General features: G+C 36.1%; 2 protein-coding genes and 1 pseudogene across 4 annotated transcripts; 1 reads left to right on the top strand and 2 right to left on the bottom strand.

Annotated features, from left to right (window-relative positions):
- Positions 1–834: 834 nt before the first annotated feature.
- On the bottom strand, positions 835–2,715 carry LOC18044171 (probable pectate lyase 5). Its single transcript, XM_024186732.1, has 4 exons — positions 2,521–2,715; positions 1,625–2,365; positions 1,380–1,518; positions 835–1,240 (listed from the first exon to the last, which is right to left on the bottom strand). The coding sequence occupies exons 1-4, from the start codon at positions 2,625–2,627 to the stop codon at positions 1,019–1,021; spliced, it is 1,209 nt and encodes a 402-aa protein (XP_024042500.1). The 5' UTR covers positions 2,628–2,715; the 3' UTR covers positions 835–1,018.
- Positions 2,716–10,196: 7,481 nt separating this feature from the next.
- Positions 10,197–13,760, top strand: LOC112099237 (annotated as a pseudogene).
- Positions 13,761–15,060: 1,300 nt separating this feature from the next.
- Positions 15,061–19,228, bottom strand: LOC18044562 (ultraviolet-B receptor UVR8). 3 transcript variants are annotated; one of them, XM_006438109.2, is made up of 7 exons: positions 18,865–19,228; positions 18,105–18,144; positions 17,732–18,011; positions 17,280–17,629; positions 16,777–17,178; positions 15,872–16,256; positions 15,061–15,605 (listed from the first exon to the last, which is right to left on the bottom strand). In XM_006438109.2, the coding sequence occupies exons 3-7, from the start codon at positions 17,954–17,956 to the stop codon at positions 15,363–15,365; spliced, it is 1,605 nt and encodes a 534-aa protein (XP_006438172.1). In that variant the 5' UTR covers positions 17,957–18,011; positions 18,105–18,144; positions 18,865–19,228; the 3' UTR covers positions 15,061–15,362. The 3 variants fall into 3 exon arrangements, with proteins under 3 accessions (XP_006438172.1, XP_024041428.1, XP_024041429.1); XM_024185660.1 differs by having other exon boundaries at positions 18,930–19,228; XM_024185661.1 differs by lacking the exon at positions 18,865–19,228 and adding an exon at positions 18,330–18,839.
- Between the last annotated feature and the right edge of the window lie 1,411 nt (positions 19,229–20,639).

Genomic DNA, 20,639 nt, shown 5'->3' with positions numbered 1-20,639 from the left:
TTGTTTTCTTTTTACTAGATGAAACGACTACGTTTCATGCAACCAAAAAGAAAAAAAAAAAAGCTAAAACAACGCCGTTTTAAATTAATTCAGGGTTTGACCTGGGAAAAATAGCATTTTTCGATAAATAAAAGGGGTATTAAGCGTCACAAATACTGTTTGCCGCTTTATGTTAGTTATGGTGATGGTAAAGACTAAATGGAAAACGAACGATACTAGTCTTTCTGGGGCGGGCATTAATGGAGATGGTGGCAGTGTTGGGACTATGAGGCTAGTGGTGGTGCTGTATGGGAGACAGTAGCTAAAGCTTTTATGATTGACGATTGGTTTGTCTCTGAATTTATATAATTAATTAATAAAATATGGGTGAATAATTATAGTAAGTAAGAAGGAGTATTTAATTTAAATCTAATTCCTACAATAATCAATGTAGCTGTAGAATCTACTTTTGATTTTGTCAAACAAACAAACGGACGTGTAGTTTTTGTGATCGGTCCCCACGAAAGATAAAATGCCAAAAGCGTTTTCTTTGAACTTTCCTTCGCTTCGAACTACATTTACACATATTCGATATTAGCTAGCCCCCAGTATACTGTATGGTGTATACCAATTCCAGGTGAGGGAACCCCCCAAGGCCCAAAGTGGCAGCTGGGTCTAATAACGAGAGAGAGAGAGAGAGAGAGAGAGAGAGAGAGAGCGTATAATGCATCATTAATTGAACATTATTTATTTTTATAAAAATACATAGACGTATATCAAACACTTCTTTCGGCTCTTGTTTTTCTTAACCCCCATCACAATTCTTTACAGAATCACATAATGGTGGGTTTTATACAAACAGGCTCCACAATCTTATATACACTTACATGTTAGGGAAAAAAAAAAACAACATTAACTTACAAGAATACGAATCCTACACTTGTAATTACAATTAAACTTATTATTATTATTATTATTTATCCCTTCATTCTTCCCTCAGCCATTTATTATTGGGCCCAGATTGGGGTGGTTGGGGGCACTAGCAAGGCTTGCCTTTCCTGCAATTAAGCGAGCCCGCTCCTGCTGTGATTGAACTTATTAGTGAAGATGGTCTTGCTCCTAAACTTGAAGCCTTAGCATAACTAGAAGATGCGCCGGCACCCGATGGCGTAAAAAATGCACCATTTACCATCAAATCCCCTTCGGACCTCCAATTCCAATTCTTCCATTCACTCTCCGGCGCATCCTCATATTTAGTCACCTGCACAAACAAGGAGCATATTGCATTTACACTAACGTTCAAATATATAGTTACCTTATATTCTCTTACACCTAATTCTATCAATTATTCTGTTAATTACTTGCATATTATTAACTCTTCACATAGTTAAAATCGTTACCTCTTTGTTGAATCTATCATTTGGAGCAACAAATCTATTCCCTTGGCTGTTAATTGTAGGAGAAGCACTCCCACCGAGCGCATACATCTCCCAATGTGTGTAGTCGTTGTTCACTACATGAAAATACCCATGTCTACATCTGCAAATTAATCCAATAATTAATCGTTAAACCTCAAATACCAATAGCCATGTAATTGGTGACATGTATTGGTACAACTAAAACTAATAGCCATGTAATTTTTTACCTTGGCATTCTTTGCACAAGCCCTTCACCAAAGTGATTGAAAGCAATCGTAACTTGCATGTTCTTGTCCTGAGTAAAAGTATCACTGTGGCCCAGAAGCATCACTTTGTTATGGTGGGTCATGTAATTGTTTGAGATTGTGATGGCTGTGGATCCATGAATGGCATCGATCAACCCATCGTTGCAATTAGACAAAGAGCAATGATCAACCCACACGTGGCTTCCACCAAAGATGGATACACCATCGCCGTCCGATATAGTCCTCCACCCGTAGTGACTTGGTGAGTCCCGCACGTTAGCGTTGCCTCCTCTCTTACAGTCATGTATATTAATCCCATGAATAATGATGTTGGTCACGTACTGGATAGTAATGCATGGACCACCGGCTATGTGTACGCTCGCTCCTCGGCCGTCGATGGTCTTGAACGAGTTCATGATCAACTCCTCTTTCAATGTGATCACCATGTCACGTGCGAAAATGATCCATAGGGGCTCGTCTTGGATCACAGCATACCTCAGAGTGCCTGGCTTTGGGTTCACTGGGTCATCGTCACCGGAGTCCGTAACAACATATATCTTACCATCTTTCCCACCAATGGCCTGCTTGCCGAACCCGATGGCGCAATCCGCTAGCTGCTGCCGGTTCTCTTCCCACTTCGGGTCACACCGCCAGCAGTCGTCGATCGGATTGCCGGTCCCACACGACAGAAACCCCAAACTCCTCCTAGACGCATTGATGCTTCTGTATAACAAATTGAAACAGAGAAATAATGTAACACAATATTGTTAGCACCATACCTATATACACTACAATGAGGTTACTATACACATTTAAATAAAATAAATGTAGTACAGTGATTAAAATTAAAAAAATGAGGCTTCTCTATAAATATATACTTGTGTACTTCTTCCACTACTAATTCAGGATCTTGAACTGGTGAAGAGGAAATGAAGGTTGGAGCTAAAAGGCACAAGAGCAACCAAAGCAAGAGTGGAATTGCCATTTGTTCAATCTCTCTCACTTTCTCTCTGCTAGGAAAGAAAATGAAGTAAAGGGGAGAGTGGAGTGGATGGATACAAGTATGGGAAAGCTTGGAATTTATAAAGTAATTAAAGTTGATTAAATTAATCAAATAAATTTGGGTTAATGGGGCCATCATGCTACTTGGTTTCTACTCCTAAGGGGTCCCATTGTGCTAGTTTCGGCCGCTAGTAATAATTCCTCGTCTTTCTCTGAAAGGAAAATCAGCCACGTATACACCACACAATTGTCTACCATGTGCTTGGAGATCGTGGGAATACGAACTAGCAATGGCAGTTAATATTATTATGGCAACACCTAACTGATAAGCGATCATAACCCAATATATGTATATAAATCAAAGCACAAATTTTATCTAAATTATATCAGTAACATTCACAGGATTCCCTGATTTTAAAGTTAGTCATCTTTCATCTATCCCCTGATATTATTAGTATCATGAGTTTCAAAAATAAGGTTATTTCCACCCAGAATGAAATATTAATTACTATATATTAGTCGGAAGCAGCTTAATTACCTGGGGAAAACATAAATCCGATTGAGATGTTACTGCTATAAAAGATGATTTTAGAAAAAGTAGATGACTCTTTTTAATATGATCAGGAGGTCCAGTTGATGCCAACAGAAAGTATGAGAGATCTTAAAAAAGAAACTTAATAATTGTGTAGCTGATCAATGATTAGCAAAGGGAAAATTACAGCGTTGTAAATAAGTTAAGCCGAGTGACTATGGAAAATTTTTCTACGTACAGACTTTATTGTGCACTGTGAGCATTTAATTAACTAACTATACAGTATACGCCGACACTTTTATGAAGGACACACTTGTGTCGGTGGTGTAGAATTTGTACACAACCCTAGTAGTCTATTCATCCAATCTTCTTTCTACATTGGACTAAAAGTTTTTGTTTTTTATTTTATTTTTTCTTTTTGTTGGGGGGGGGGGGGTGGAATTATGATCATATCGCATACAAATTACTCAGGAATCTAAGTTTAAATTAGTAAAATTATAACATGGTTATGAACCAAATAAAAAAAAATAAAAATTAGAAGGGTCTTTAATGGGGATTCCAACATTATAAAGACTGGCTTGTTTACTTGCATCTTTCTTGAAAGTCGCAAGGTCGCGGTAAAATTTTCTCCATTGTATGCACGTTATTATACGCCTCGCAAATTATGAACGCAATTCGAAAATGAAAATGCCAATTCCTGTCCATGCAGAACCTCACGTGACTGCACTTGCAAGACCTGCCATCTCTGGGCTCATGCCTGGTTCGATTATATTCAACATATATAGGTAAGACCTTTCAATGTTTTTTGAAAATTTTGGATCATCAGTTGAGCTACTTGCTCAGCTTATTACATTTTTACAGTTGTTGATTTTATAGCCTGCAATTATTGGCCACGCACATGCATAAAGATCGAACTTGCTCAAAGTTCACATTTTAAAATTTTATTATTCGTATGAAAATTTATTATAGCACACAACCTTTATTATATAATACGACCTCAAATTGGCGCGAGGAATTGAAAGCTGCAAACGTAATGTCGACGTATAGCTTCGCTGACTTCTTATTCAGCTTTATGTATATTTATAAATTCTCCGATTCCAGATCTGGACGGTTTAGTCGTGTAATTACTGTGAAAATTATTAAACTTTTAGACTTTAATAAAGTTTAAGATTCTAAATATTGGATCAGATCAACACTATATCTATAGTGTTGCGGATGCCTGTGTTTTTTTTTTTTTAATATTGTCTCTTTTAAATCATACGGTTTAAAAGAGTTAGTTATTGAATGAACCATAAAACTGTATAGTTTAAGATAGTTAAAAATTAATTTTTTTAAACCTCACGGTTTTAAAGTGTGTTCGTATAAAAAAAAAGACAAACACACTAGAGAATAACTATATATATAAAAAATATTTTTTAATTAATGACGGCATTCTCATTTTAATAAAATACGTCATTAAAATATATAATATTTTTTAATATATTAATAATAAATAAATACAGTCTCAAATTCATTAAAATTTATATTTTGTATATCTTAATAACATCGTTGCTTTATTAAGGTAAGAATATATTGTCACTATATAATCTCGCTTTCTGTCTCTCTCTCTCCCTCTCGCTATCTATACGACATTTTACTTTCTTTTTTGTAACAAACAAGTATCTGTTTGTTTTCATAATTAAATATTTAAAAGTTCTGAAAGCTAGAAAGAAAACTGAATTGAAAGCCCACATGGGAAGATCGTACCATCCGACGAATTGCTGACATGTACGTCTTCTTCTTGGGAAGGCACGTTCTCCCATGTGAGCTTTGTTCCCTTAGGTTTGGGCATCACGGTCCCTACAGAACTACTTTTGTCCCTCTGAGAAATCTGAACCGTCGCTCACTGGATCTTTGATCAACTCAAAAGTATCTGGAGGGGTCAACAATCATCATATTCGAGGGTTCAAAATTGAACCACAGAGCCTACATGTAGAGATCATTCTCATCCATTAGTTAATTTGACGTTATGAATATAGGCCAAAGCCATGCATCACGTACGCTGCCGTGCTGCCCCTGCCTGGCACATAAACTATTCTCAGCAATTTGTGTTAAATTAAATTGCACCACATGAAATTGCATTTTGCATTTGCATTGGCATGCTACTCTGATTTGGTTGAAGGCATTATTACTTGTCTAGATTGTGGATGAGATCATTCTCATTATTTTTTTTTTTAGTACGAACCACGAAGTGGTCTTGAGTAAAGCCTAATTGTGAGAGGTACTTTTAAATCTGTATTACAACTCAAATATTCTCATCATTAAGACAATTTCACCGCTCAGTGCTTATCTTACCGTCATACATTTCTTGAACTTGAACATAGCTTGCCCAAATCTGCTGCCTGTTTTCTGAAAAATTATTGTCGGCTTATTAATTCATAATTTTGTATTGGAAGGAATTAGGGACACGAGTCAAAAACACATCTCGCAAATAATTGATGGTCACCGACAGCTCGCTGCATGTAAAAGTAATACGAATGTAATGCAATTTACAATTTTCGAAAGCGTGACGCTCTCTCTGTGTATATATTTATGATAAGCATGTGAAAGGCACAAGAGAACAAAAATATGACGTTCGTGTTCACGTTCACCAATGATAAATTATCCGAAACCATAAAGGTTTCAATTTCATGATCTCGTGGGTGCTAAATATCTCTTTTTAATTGTCGACTATCAAGAAAAATTTAAAAAACAATGTTACGAAATTGATATTAACTGCATTTAATATAAGTTCAAGACACATGAAAGTCCAAATTATATTTCGACCGGCAATCAAGCCATATACATCAATTGAAAATAATAGGCACTCAAAATAAGTATATGCTTGTTTCAGTGTTATTAACCAACTCCGTACTAATGTAAGTGATTTGGTTACTTAGAATATATTAGGTACGGAACAAAAGAATCTATTTTATGTATTCAACTATTTAAAAATATAAGATTTGAATCTCATTCACACAATTAGATATAGAATATATCAAATTTGAATCTCATTCACACGAGTGGATATAGAATATATCACAACGATTTCTACTCATATATGACAATAGAAATGCATTAAGGCCTTCTGTCCAACCAACATATAATCAACAATTAACTAGTTGATTATGGTGGTTCTTATGGATGCGGTTGTGTTGTTAAAATTTGTTAAAGTGTTAATGGAAATGAAGCATCCTCAAAACGGAGAAGAAAGGTTGAAATGTCACAATTCTTTGTGGTACTCAGCAGCATGCAAAGCAGTGTGTACAGGCGGGCAATCAATAGTGCTCTGAATGATGATACGGAGAGCAATCGAAGTCAAGAAACATCACACATATTGAGGCCTGCGCAAGCCATGTGCTTGCCCAATACACGATGCCGACCCTCTGCTATCTATCTATATTTGTTGGCAACTATCATTTCATCAATTAACTCACTTACTTTTAGCTGCCAATTGATCTACCATCTGGACAAAGTACTTCTATTATTCTTTGGAATTATATATTATGAACTTTTTGCTTTATAAGAGGCCCTGTATTTCTGTTTAAGTGGGTACCTACTATAGTACTACCAGCTTCTCCTTATCTCATAATCATAATGTGAACCAATAGTGTCATCTTTCCACAACATTTGAGAATATATCGAGGACCCAAGCTTGATAAGACGACGGAAACTGAAGCATCGTCACTAAGTGATGAAGACACTGAAAAAAAAAAATAATTCTAACAACTCTATTTGTTATGGTAGTGATTAACTGAAAGTTCTTGTTGTAATGTAAAAATTAATTGTACCTGGTAAAATTTGATTATTAAATAACAATTTTGATAAAAATAATAATTATATCCTAAGTTTTTTTTATCAAATTAATAAAGAAATTGTGGGATTTCTAAGCTTCCAATCCACCATTGCAAGTGTTTACAAATTATATTTAGAAATTATGGTTTAGAAGTTAAAAGTCATAGCTCTCTATTTGCAATGTCAAACGGAGGCTAAGAGCATCGGCAATCTGGAACTAACAGAAAAATTACAAAAGATAGAAAGAGATTTATGCAAATTAAGAACTGTCGCCATTTAGAGGTACCACTTTTAGTTTAGGGGGAAATATAGATTGTACATCTATTTCCCCAAGGATCTTCATCTTCTATACAGTACAGAGCATCAATCAGAAAGCAATACAATGAGAAATCAGTGCCCTTTTAATGATTGGATCATGTGGTAGGTTCCTGTGTAGTGTAATATCAGCATCTTCCTTCTGTTCTTTCTTTGTTTTATTGATCATCATATCACTGGATTATAAATGCTTTTAATTAACTAAGATAATATTCTGGCTGGATTTGTCGAATGAACAATTTAGAAGATGATATATTATAACAATTTACGGACTTGATTCATACCGCATCGTTTCCTATAACCCCAAATAATTCAATTTCTTGAATCTCGGCTTTAAATTTCGGATCAACCGGTATAGTTCAAGCTTAATCAAGAACATACAAGCCTTCTAATATTAAGTTAGCCCATGAACAGAAAAGGACTACAGAGTGGCCTCCAAAAGTGAAGCCCTCTAATATTTTGATGGACCTTTCCGGAAAAAATAAAAAAAAATTGCTGGGCTGAAAGCCTTGTTTGGGAACCTTAAGATTTTAATCGACTTCGTTTAATATTTTCTTTTGAGAAAAAGGAATAAAAATGAAAATGAGAGTATCTAAATCCAACCATAGGTTGCTAATCTTTCAAAATCAACACATAACTTCAATTATTTTGGTGGGTTCATTACTTACCCAAAGTGGTGATAACGTGTGGTGGATTTGCTGCCAAAATAGGGGAGGATGATTGATCCTCGAGAACAAACAGAATAAAATGATTCAGGTGGGATTAATTTCAGTTTCTCTTTTTTTTTTAAAAAAAAAAACATTGAAACTAACTTTGGTAATGGATGGAATTGACCAGCTACATGCATGTGGGATGGGTTTGGAGGCTCTGTTTGGTATTGTAGTGATGTGAATTTTAAGTTAGAATTAGAGTGAAATACAAGCTCTCGTTGTAAAATAAAAGTCGATAATATTTAGTAAATATGACTTTTAAATAATAATTTTTTATAAAAAATTAATAAAGGAAAAGCGTATAAATGTTTATTAATTAAACACTTTAAAGATAGGATATAAAAGCCATAACTACTACTACGAGCTAGACAATAATAGAGAGAGAAGTATGACTCAAGCTGTCGACAAGTGAAATTGTACTATATTTTCAATTGAGATTACGACTTAGAATGAAATGAATTTTATTAGTAGAATCAAACAACTTATCCTCTGATTTGTCACTCTTTTACTATTAGTAGAAAAATGCCACATAATCTCTGTGTGTGTGTGTGTGTGTGTGTGTGTGTGTGTGTGTGTATACACTTCAATATAACGTAAATGACATGTAAAATTAATCTATGAGATGAAAAAAAAGTCACCAAGCCCAGGTTGGATTCGTGAATATGAATATTATTTTTGGAATTAAAATTCAGAAATTGGGAGCACAAGAGATTTATTCGTATGAGCTGACAAATTTATAATCTGGAAGGTGGCTTGATGATTTGTTGCGGTTTCTAAACGGCAACGTATCTTTGTTTTGTTGTGTGCAAATAGCATTTTATTTTTCAACGAAGAAAAAGAGATCATCTGCTTTTTATTCAAGAAGAATATTTAACGCAAAACAAAACCGTTTCTAAAGTTTCTTAATTTCGAAACATTTTTTTTTTAAACCTCGACTAGGGAGGTAACTTTATTCATTTATTTCAAATGTTGGGATTAATAATAATAATTATTATTATCTACTAAATTTCAAATGTTGGGATTCTACTATTATTCATTTATTTCTATTTTCTAATACGGTTAATGGTTCATTAATATTTGGAAAAAGGACATTCCACCCCCCAACGTTTAGGAAAAGGGACAAAAAACCCCTCAACGTTTCAAAAATGACTTATAACCCCCTTTTCATTAATAAACACCGTTTGTTTTAACAGTAAATTTATTTTTTATTTTTAATTACTATTATACCCTTATAATAAATATAAATTAATATATTGATTTGAGACATGTCACAATTAATATTTTTTAAAACTAAAAATTGAGATACAATTACATTTTTATCCAAATTATTTGCTATAAAATATACATTTCTAATGATCAAACCTTTCATATGTGATTATTACTAATAAAACAAAATTTGATTAAACCTTTTTTCTTTGAGGAATCAAAACCATATTATTATTGTTAGAAAGGTATAATTTATAGTAAATAATTTAGGCAAAAAAATAAGTGTATCTCAATTTTAACTTTTAAAAAATTATTAATTATGATATATCTCAAATTAATATATTAATTTTTTTATTATAAGGGTATAATGTTAATTAAAAATTAAAAATAAATTTACTATTAAAACAAACGGTGTTTGTTAACAGAAAGGGGGTTATAAGTTCTTTTTAAAACGTTCAGGGGTTTTTTGTCCATTTTTCTAAACGTTGGGGGATTGAATGTCCTTTTCCCTTAATATTTATGGGAAACCGGAAACAGGGAGAAACCACTAAAAAATAGACAACTCTCTGCAGTTGAAATTGATGCACTGCCTAAAAACAATATATGTTAATTCACGGCATTTTCATACATCAAATAATAATTATAATTACAACAACAATAATAATAATAATAATAATAACAACAACAACAATAATTAAGAGATTCCACAGCCTACCATATATATTGAGCCAAATTGCCAAATAATCGTTGCATGCATGGACACGTGAAGAGTAGATTCAGCAAAATCAGTAGTGGAAACACTCTTCGGATAGCTCTCTGTATGAATCATCCTATTTAATTTCCCACGTGCTCTTTTTCTTCACTTGCTCAGGTCAAGGTGACAAGGTCAGCCGTCTTTTTGTTTTTTTTTTTTTTTTTGTTTTTAACAGAATTAAACTAAAAAAATGAAAATGCTCACAGAGTCGAGGAAAACACGACAGGGAGAGAGTTCAAAGTGAAAGACATGTCATGCAGAGCCGAGTACCCCATGACTGGCCGTTAAAAGGCACCAAAATCACCGGCACCCTTCACACGACGGTCCAAACGGCGGTTCTCATCGAAACCCTAACGGCGTTAGGCGCTGAGGTGCTCGGGCAACATCTTCTCCACGCAAGACCACGCGGCTTCGGCCATTGCGTGGGTATCGGCCTCTGTCTTTCCATAAAAAGGCATGACTTTGAGCGAGTACTGATGGTCGACGGAGCGAGCCCTAGACTGGGGGAACGAGTGTGAGCCGGACCTGGTCGTGGACGACGGAGGTGATGCCACGTTGCTGATTCATTTGGGGTGATGGCTGAAGAAGAGTATGAGGAGAGCGGGCAATTGTCCGATTTGGAAACGACTGAAGATTGTTTTGGGATAATTAGAGACGGGTTAGCAGTACATCCAAGATTAAGGAGAGATTAGTGAGTGTTTATGAGGAGACTGCTACTGCTGGCCAATGGGACTTTGTTCTCTCCTGCTGCTAACATCAACGATAACGTCACCAAGAGCAAAGTAATTACGTACGTGCTAGGTTCATTTCTTCAGTTTTTCTTTTTCTTGTACTACATGGATTCTGAATTATTTCTTGATTAACAGATTAAAATTTCAAAATTTCCTAAAAATGTATGTAAGCATGCATTGAACGTTTCTTGAACTTTTACATCTCCTTGTCTCGTTGAACGTTTATTGTTTCCAAAAAAATGCATTTTTTCTGCAATTTATGCATTGAACGTTTCTTGAACTTTTACATCTCCTTGACTTGGCCTTTTTAATTTTTTTCAAAAAAAATGTGAAAATGCGTAAATTGCAGTGAAACTTCTACAAGCAGGTGAGATTAAAAGAATCAGTGGTGCTAAACGTGGAGAACACTGAGAGAAGGCTTGTGCTGCCGTTTCTCTCGGCAGTCTCTCATTGAGAGAAGGCTTGTGACACTTGACATTTTCCTAAAAGAATAGAACAATGCTGTGAGGAGTGCTGCTAAATATCGGGAACCCTGAGAGAACGCTGAGAGAAACGGCAGCTTGTGCTGCCATTTTGTTCTCTCACCTCCCCACCCCACGTGAGTAACAGATATTTGTCCCCCATGTGATTTTTAAATTATTTTCCTTTTTCGCTTTCAACAAATCCGTTCCAGCACTCCTTCTTCCTTCTTCGCTTTCAACATATCCGTTCCAACACTCCTTCACTCCCTTTCAACTCATTTTCCTTTCTATTTTCAACTCCTTCTCCAGCACTCCCACATGAACTCCAACTCCCACAATTATTTTGGTAATTGTATTATTGATAATTATTTTAATAATTAATTTATGATACAGTCAAATTGTCTTAATAGCATCTAGTCTTTCTTTAGCCGAGCCTCAAAACCTCCTTCAGGTAGCTTGACTAGATGGTAAGGCATGTGAGTTCCAAGAAGTCTATCCCATATTGAGAAGAATGGCTGAGAATAGTTGTACTTCAAGCCCTGAAATTGATGGTGGACATCGTGATAAGCGGTGTTGTTATGGAAGAACAAGTGGAAGATATTGCCAGGCAACCAAAGCCCAGAGTGATCATCAACAGTTTTAATCACAGCAAAGCAGAAAAATATCACGGCTGTTTGTGTAGTTATTCCCGAGACAAGAAAAGAGAGGGCTCCACCCAAAGTGTCGAGCAAAAGTCCCTCAAGTGGGTGATTGTAAAGGGCACCGATTGCATAAGGAACAACCAGCCTATGGTGCTGAGAGTGGATATGACGATACAAGAAGTCTATCTTATATTGAGAAGAATGGTTGAGAATAGTTGTCTCTTTAATTTGCTCAAATGATGCCTTCTGTTCTTTGATAATAAACATATATATTTTGCCATTGTGTGGTGGCTTCTATCAGTTGACGAAATTTTTAATTTCAGTGCCATATGAAATCTTAAGATGGAGGCATGTATATTCTGTTGGAATTGAAGGGACACTTGTTGTGTAAATAGATATGTAGGGTAGATGCATCCCTTTTGGATATTTTAAGTTCTCATGGAATAAAGATTGGCATTAAATATGTTAACATTTGTTTCTGATATCTAACTGTGAACTAGGATGCTGTTAAAATGTTGAAAGAATTGTACTTTCAGGTTATAGAACTCAACAAAGCAGTTTAATATTTGAAATTAATGGGAGCAAGTTATCTTGGTTTGTGATGGTTTGTGATGAGCAAATAAGTGAACGAGAAACGAAGGAGAAGTGAACGAGTGAAGGAGGAAGGAGAAAACTCAAACTTAACTTTGCTTGGTCATGAGCAAGGAGAGAACTCAAACTTTCACGTGGGGGGCAGAATTCACTTGGCAAAAGTGACTTGAGTGTGGGGCCAAACTGCAGCTTTTGGCAAAAGTGACTTGAGCTGAAGTATTTTTTCATGTGGGGGCTCGCTTTCTTAGTCATGTTGGGGGGAGCTGAGAGAACACGAAACGGCAGCACAACCTGCCGTTTCTCTCAGTGTTCTCTCAACAGCACAACCTATCGTTTCTCTCAGTGTTCTCTCAGCGTTCTCGACCTTTAGCATTTCTCATGCTACGAGTACCCCCAGGCGGTGACGTGGATGATTAATGTTACATTAAAGGATCCGATGCCTGGAAAAATTATTTGGTATGTTTTTAAGTCGAGCTCTCTAAAATTTGTTGATTAAATAATTATTTGTTGATAAAAAACGAAATAGTGGTTTTCTTTTCTATGTGGAAGAATATTAATTCATTATTCCCGTAATTCAGTTAACAGTTGAATAAGGTCATCTGGGTAATGATTTTATAGTTTGATAACTTGTATGGATGCCGTCACTCTCTCCCTGATGGCATAATGAGGGCGATGGATGTTATGATTGCTGGCAAGATGTCAGTTGTTTGAGGATAGGGAGATGTGAGCAAGGGCTGTGCCACTGCCCTCAAGTGTGCTGGCGCTCGTGTTGTTGTCACAGAAGCTGACGCCATTTGTGACCTCCAGGCCTTAAATGGAGGGAATCCCTGTCCTAACCATAGACGGCGTCCTCTGTGACGCAGGCATCTCTGTAACTGCCACAGGCGGCAGACCACATCATCATGGTTCACCACACGAAGAAGATGAACAACAATGTGATTGTTTGCAACATTGGCCATTTCGAATATGAGATTGAACATTCAGGGTCTTGAGAGTTACCCTGGCATCAAGAGGATCACCGTTAAGCCTCAGACTGACAGATGGGTCTTCCCTGAAACCAACGCTGGTGTCATTGTTCCTGCGGAGGGTCGTATCACTAACCTGAGATGAGCCACAGGACACCCCAGCTTTGTGATATCAATGTCCTTCACTAACCAAGTGATTAATTTAATGGAGCTGAGGGGGCAGAAGGATTCGCGGAAATATGACAAGAAAGTTTATGTGCTGCCTAAGCATTTTGATAAGATGGTTGCTGCTCTTCACCTTTAGAAGCTGGGAGCCTCACTAGTCACTCCAGAGGAGGCAGAGTACATTCATGTTCCTGTTGAAGGACCTTACAAGCTTCTTCCGTACAGGTACTGACGAGGGTTCGTGCTTGTTGGAGGCTTACTTATATACATCCTCTTGGCTATCATAAGAAGAAGCAAATGTAGTTTACTCTTTAGTGTTGCTTTATGCTGTCTTGGTTTCACTTCGGTGCTTCAAGTTTCATTTTTGTTTTCCCTCCCAGATGTCGTTGTTGTCATGGATCCATCCATCTACGTTGGCATGTCGCTGTCATGTTTCGGTCTTTTAATTAAAAATAACGATTTTAAAGCTTAAGATGTTAAGGCAAGTATGCCATTTGCCATTTGTGGCCACCACCGACCCATTTATGCTCTCCAAAAGTAGCGAACGTATATGGGAAAAATGAAAAATTGTGAACTGGCTATATAAGATATAATTGGATTAAATAATACTGGATTATATATAATATTATGTTATATTTGGTGTAATATTAAATTGGACTATAAATAATCATGTCTCGTGTTTGGTATGCTATGAGATTAGTTAGTAATTAATAATATGTCTTATATATTAATTTATATAACCATCTTAGATTTATTTTAAAATAACATGTAATATAACCTAACTTGAATCAATAATTATTGGTAAATTTATTAAAAAAATAAAAAATCTACCCTTAATTTTTTTTTAATATTTAACATGTTATAGTTTTAATCTCATAAATAGTAGAGGACAAACTTTTAACTTAGAAAATGCAATCCCAAAGGTCCCCTTGGAAAGAAATTTTACTACTATTAAAATTAAGTGATAAGCCCATTATTGATATCCTACCTTTATCTTTTTTACACCAAACAAAATATAAGAATTATTTTACACTTAAGTTATTCAATCTCATGATATAAAACTAAAACCAAACGGGCCCGTACGGTAAAAGAGCAGAGCAGAGCAGGGCAGAGCAATGTCATTAACTAGACGTGAACAAGGTTTCACACATTTTTGGGGAAATCTTTCACCAGCAGCACCAACCCTCTATGGTAAGGCGGTAGCACGTCAGACCTCTTAATAGGTTGAAGGATATAAAATCAGAAACATTTGGGGACCACCGATTGACAGTTAATTGGTGGGACCAAAAATCAGCCACCGACATGTACGCACTGGTACAGGTATGGGAGAAGGTCCCGTTCGGCGATGCTTCCAAACTTCTAAATCACCGAATGGAACAAATAAAGAGAACTAAATTTATGAGGCAAATGTTATGTTACAATTAATGTAACATACACACTCAACAACAACCACACAAATTGTGTGGGCCCATTATTTGTGTGGTTGTTGTTGAGTGTGTATATTACATTAATTGTAACATAGGGGCTCCCAATTTATGAATGCAAATCAACATAAAATAAATTATCAATGAACCTTGACGAATGTATCAGCTATATTAACAGCTTCGGCTAGAGGCCTATGTCTATGTGCTAACAATATTTTCAAACATGCACCATCCTGCATTGCTATGGCCCCTGCTATGCCTAAACTTGAACCTTCACAATTCTTTCTTTGTTTCTATTTACAAAATAAACAAGGAATCTAAACACCAAATGCAGACGTCTAAATGATGAATTAGCAGAATGGCAATATGGCACGGTGTCAGATATGAGGGTTGGTGAAGCCATTTAATTGCTAACTGAGATCGATGTCAACCCTCTCCGGGTTTCCCCTTTCGGTTTGATTGTTAACTAGTTCTATGCCTAGCTGGCCCTTGTCTCCTGCGCCAAATGCATATAGCTTTCCTGATTCAGTGAGTGCGAAAGTATGGGCATTCCAATATATGGAATTGGTCAGGCTGATCTGTACAACCCGCTCGTTGACCTGCTTCAATGATGTTACTAGCTGTGGAGTCAACACATTTGCATGTCTATTTCCCTGCATGATGCCAAAAAGAAAAATTAGCCATGATTCAGTGACTGTAAATTCACAAACAGCAAAGACCCCAAGAGCCTTGTTTGAGCAAAGTAGTGCAAGATCAAATACTATAGTCAGCTGTCACTAAAGCTTTGTCTTAGTTTCAAATTTCTAAAGTATTTCAGAATTTCTCACAAAAACTAGAAAGTAGGCAGACGCCAGTATGAACTTAGGTTAAGCCAAATCTGTAAATACTGAAATATTGACAGAAAGAGGAGTGAGAAGACCTGTCCATCTGCAATAGCATTGTGACCAAGACTAGCTGATTCACCACAACCAAATGAATATACATCACCATCTTCAGAGACCACAAAGGTTGTGTAATCCCCTGTAGCAACATGAATTGCTTTCACATCGTTCAATGCTTGCACCACCTTAGGAACTGATTCACACTCTTCATTTCCATGACCCAAGCATCCATAACGCCCCCAACCCCATGTGCAAACACGTCCATCTTGCCCGACAACAGCTGCATGCCAGGCACCAGCTGCAACCACCACTGGCTGCAGATTCAATAGCTGAAACTGTTCAATAAGTCTAGGGTGCTTCTCATCAGTTCTTGAGCCATGTCCAAGCTTGCCGCCCAAGCCACACCCAACGGAGTAAACTGCCCTGTAAGATATCCAAAAAGAAGAGCAAAATGTTAGTTATACACTGACACCATAGTTGATTCATCAACATTGCTGAAAATGCTTTTTTTTTTTTCTTTTTTTTTGGGGGGGGTGGGGGGGGGGGGGGTGGAGAATGCTGATCAAGACTCTGGAACAGTTCATGCTATTAAAAAATCCAGAATTCAGCAATCGTCATGCTTTGAAGAGCAAGTGAGAAGGAACACTTCACTGAAATAACTGCAATACAAATTTAAATAAGCAGTTGAAAGAGATACTAGCAAGACATTTAATAAATTACAAAAGCAGTGGCACTTTGACAAAACAAAATGTTTTGAAGGAAATAATAAGCAATTTAGCTTGAGTGGCATCATGATTCAAGAAAACATAGAAAATACTTCAGGAATCATTGATCACAATCCTAAATGCACCCTATATTTCACACGTCTAATTTAAAGATTATAGCAAAATGAAGTGTTATTTAAGTAAATGATTTCTTAAGGTAAACGGATGAAGGCACTCACATTCCACTAGGTTGACAAGCCAGAGCAAGAAGGTAGCAGTATCCAGCTGCAATTTGTACTACAGGTATATTCTCCAATGCCCCCAACAAAGGATGAGGCTCCACGTCATTAGGCTCAGTATGGTGACCAAGTCTCGCATCATTTCCCCAAGAAAAGGTATAAACCCTGCCTTCCCTTGACAGTACAGCTGTAAAGAAATTTCCAATTGCAGCTTGCACCACAAATATATTTTTCAAAGACTCAACCAGCTGTGGGCTTGTGACCAGCTTAGTTCCTTGGACCCCGTACTCTGCTTCACCAAAGGAGTCCTTGCCGAAGGCATAAACTTGCCCAGCATCACTAATCAGCATTGTCCGGCCAGCACCAGCAGCTGCTTGGATGATTCGAATGCCTTGCAGAGATCTGCAATACAATGGAGTTCCATTAACTTCCCTCAACAAATTTCTCTTTCCATTTCTTTCATTTATAATATCAGGTCTAAGGATTGGTGAAAGGTGCGCAACCTGATAGGCCGGGGTCGCCATTCTTCTTCAGTGGTGCCATGTCCAAGCTGCCCAGAGCTGTTAGAGCCAAATGAATAAACTACTCCCTTTGATGTCACAGCAATACTATGACCAGGCCCAGCTATCGCCTGGGAATTCTCCCTCCTGCAACATGCTTCTCCAGCCAGCAAAAACCTCAGCACCAGTTTCCAAGAACCCCCGCATTTTTGCTTCAAATCTTGACGTTCTGCTTCAGTCATTGGCTTAAATATAGCTCTCTTTTGGCACATGTCCAGAGCAGCAAGCTCAGATATGGACAATTGATAGTCAGGGGCAAAGTTTGCTGGCTGCCTAAAGAATGAGCATGTTGCCTGCAACACACACAATTGAAAATCAAATCAGCAGCATTTTCAGTTCTAACATGAATAAGAGCTGTATTATCAAAAAAAAAATATAAGGAAGAAAACACTTGCCTCTAGTTTTGCAAGATCCTGAGGATCTAAATTACATGCCGTAAGGACATGAAGAACAATAGAGGGACTAGCAGCCAAGGGAAATTCTCCAGGGGTGGACTCCCCAAAGCAATGGCGTTGATTTCTTTGAAATGTCGGTACAGGAGCGACGATAATAGCTGTAATCGGCTGGTCAGGAATGTTATGGTATTGTATAGCTGGAGTGCCGCTCGTTGTAGCGTCCATGGGCACTGCTAAACTTTGCAGTGCCCAAGCTTGACAGAAGAGAAGGTTTAAATAGCTGGAAAAATATAAAGAAAAAATATGAACACAATTATTACTACACACTCTCCAGTGATCCAAAAATAGCATTCAGAATATAACTAGCGGGTACCTTAGATTTCGGAAGGATCAGCAGACTTCAAGTCTCAAACCTACAGATAGAAACACAGATGAAAAACGTTATGTCATGAAAGGATGTGCACATAAAATATGAAGCAAATAAAAGATTTTTTTATCAGATCAATCAGTTGCCATGGCCAAAGTGAAAAGAATCAAATTCAGATCATAGAGAAAGAAGAGGAGCGAAAAAAAAGAGACAAATAAGGAAACCAGAAACCTTAAAAGGAGTTACAGAACTGGTAGATATTATCAAAATATGAATCAAAAAGAGGAATTTAAAATTGAAGGGACACCAAAATAAGGAAACTTTGGAGAGAAGAATACTAGACTTCTGTTAAAGGATATTCTACTTGTAAAAGAAACAAAGAAAGAAAAGAATTCCCACATCAAAAGAGACACCCCTGTTCACGTAAACTCATTATAACACACAGCAATGAAAAAAGTCAAATTGACCCGATCAAAATGAACCAAACAAGCAAAATCAACAAATTTAAAACTGGGGAGAAAACAATCTGCACCCTTGTTCAATACAAACTCATTAGAGAAGAATCCAATTTTGAGACAAACCCATATCATAAAACACATCAAACGATGCAATACACAAGTAAACTTGATCACATCAAACCGAAAAAAGCAAAAAGAATCCAAGCAGAAACAGGACATGATCACATGTTCAACAACTTTTTATCGTTTATCTGTACATTAATGATCATCTACAGATCGAAACACAACAATCAGGAGACAAATATTACATGTAAGAAAGTCCCACGATTGCAAAAAATCCATCTGCATCTGTCAATAAAATGAAGAGAATTACACAATTACTGTTATGTCAACCAACAAGAAGCGAACTTTTGTAATCAAAATTCGAGAGCAAGCAACTGGGTATCCGATCAAAACTTGCTCTGTTGTTTCGAAAAGGCTTCGGAAACGGGTTCTTGATCGGGTTACGTGAACAAATTCAGATAAGAAAATTAGAAAAAAAAATTTCAATTTCTTATGGGTAGAAAAAGCTTAAGAGTTTTTTTTTTTAATTTTTTTTTTTCTCCTCGTGCTATGAGAGGTGTCTCTCTTCTGCAATATCTATACGTTTAATAAAGTGATGATGTGTCTCGTTGGTGGTGAACGAGAGCGAAAATTGGTAACATTGGCACATATATTTATAGTCTGAGAAATTTGACACGTCAGCTTCCTCTTAACTATGGTAACTGACTTACCATTAACTATGGTTGGAGAGGAACTTTGATTAATTTATTTTCTTTTGATTGGATTAAGTTACAATTGTATAAGTAGAAGTAGAGTTAAATTTGGACATTAAAAAAAAATGTATTATTAAGTAGTTGAACTAAAAAGTTAAAATTCTGCAATCGTTGCTTGAATGAGGCAAAATGGGATGTTTCAAAGGAAGAAAAATACGAGTAGAGTTTAATGACAGAATGTAGATAAAGAAATTTCTAAATTTAAGATCCAATACCAAAATAAATAGTTTTTAGAGATTAAAATTGTAATCATAAATGCTAGGGATTTCAATTTAGAATCTAAATAATTAAGATTTCTAACATTAATTCGAATTGTAATCATCATACTTGGAGATTTTTCGTCAGAAATAAATAAAATTTATGGACTTCTTTTCTTATAAACATGCCAATGAAATTGAGTACGTGAATAGCTAATAACGCGTTTGTATAAATATTTTAAGTAAACTTCTTATACAAGCAAGTGTTTAAGTGGAAGTACTATTAAGTGATATCTTTAGATACTTAATTTGGTAAGTGTAATGTTATTTTTTGAAAATAAATGGTATTAAGAAAATTATTTTTAAAAAAAAGTTCAATTTCTCTACAAATTTAAAATGAGACTTTAAATCTTAAACTTCATTTTATTTTGTAGATGAACAGAGATAAAATATTAAAAGAAAATAAACACAAATCTCTTTAATTTGTTTAAAGAGCACCTCAAGTATATGATTGAGAATCAACATGGTCTTCTTTTTTCTTTTTGGTAAGCATATAAAGTATTTACCATAATGTAAACGTGTAGTATAACATCGCAGCAAAACTTGTAGTGTAATGATAGACATGTAAACAAAAGAAGTATGCATGCTTGGAATTTGCTTAAGTTGCACATCTTCTCCAAGAAATAAAAGTTATGGAGGATGGGATGGGATTGGTAGACCCAACTATGAAGCACATATGTATAGGCTCACTCACAGCCAGTGACAATTCTTCCTTTATTTTATTTATAATATGATCTAAACGTTCATCGAACATTAATAGAAATCTTCAACCAATGATAAAGAAAAGGGGAAAGATCTACTCCAAACCTATATGTAGATGTTTGTAAGAGAGCTGATTATTGTTGTTGTATAAAGGAAAATCAGTTCATACTATTTATTTATATGCCTAATGCAAAATGAATTGATGGTCGCAAATTAAGATTGTAGGGTAGGAGAGGATGAAGCAAATATTGACAATCAGCCCGCAGGGTTCCCTTGGGAAAAGCAAAGTGGAGGAAAAGGCGATCGGGT

Source organism: Citrus clementina, unplaced genomic scaffold (genome assembly GCF_000493195.1).
Source record: "Citrus clementina cultivar Clemenules unplaced genomic scaffold, Citrus_clementina_v1.0 scaffold_4, whole genome shotgun sequence".
Taxonomy (NCBI): Eukaryota; Viridiplantae; Streptophyta; class Magnoliopsida; order Sapindales; family Rutaceae; genus Citrus; species Citrus x clementina.
Note: the sequence above shows the minus strand (reverse complement) of the source record. Positions and strands in the feature narration are given on the sequence as shown.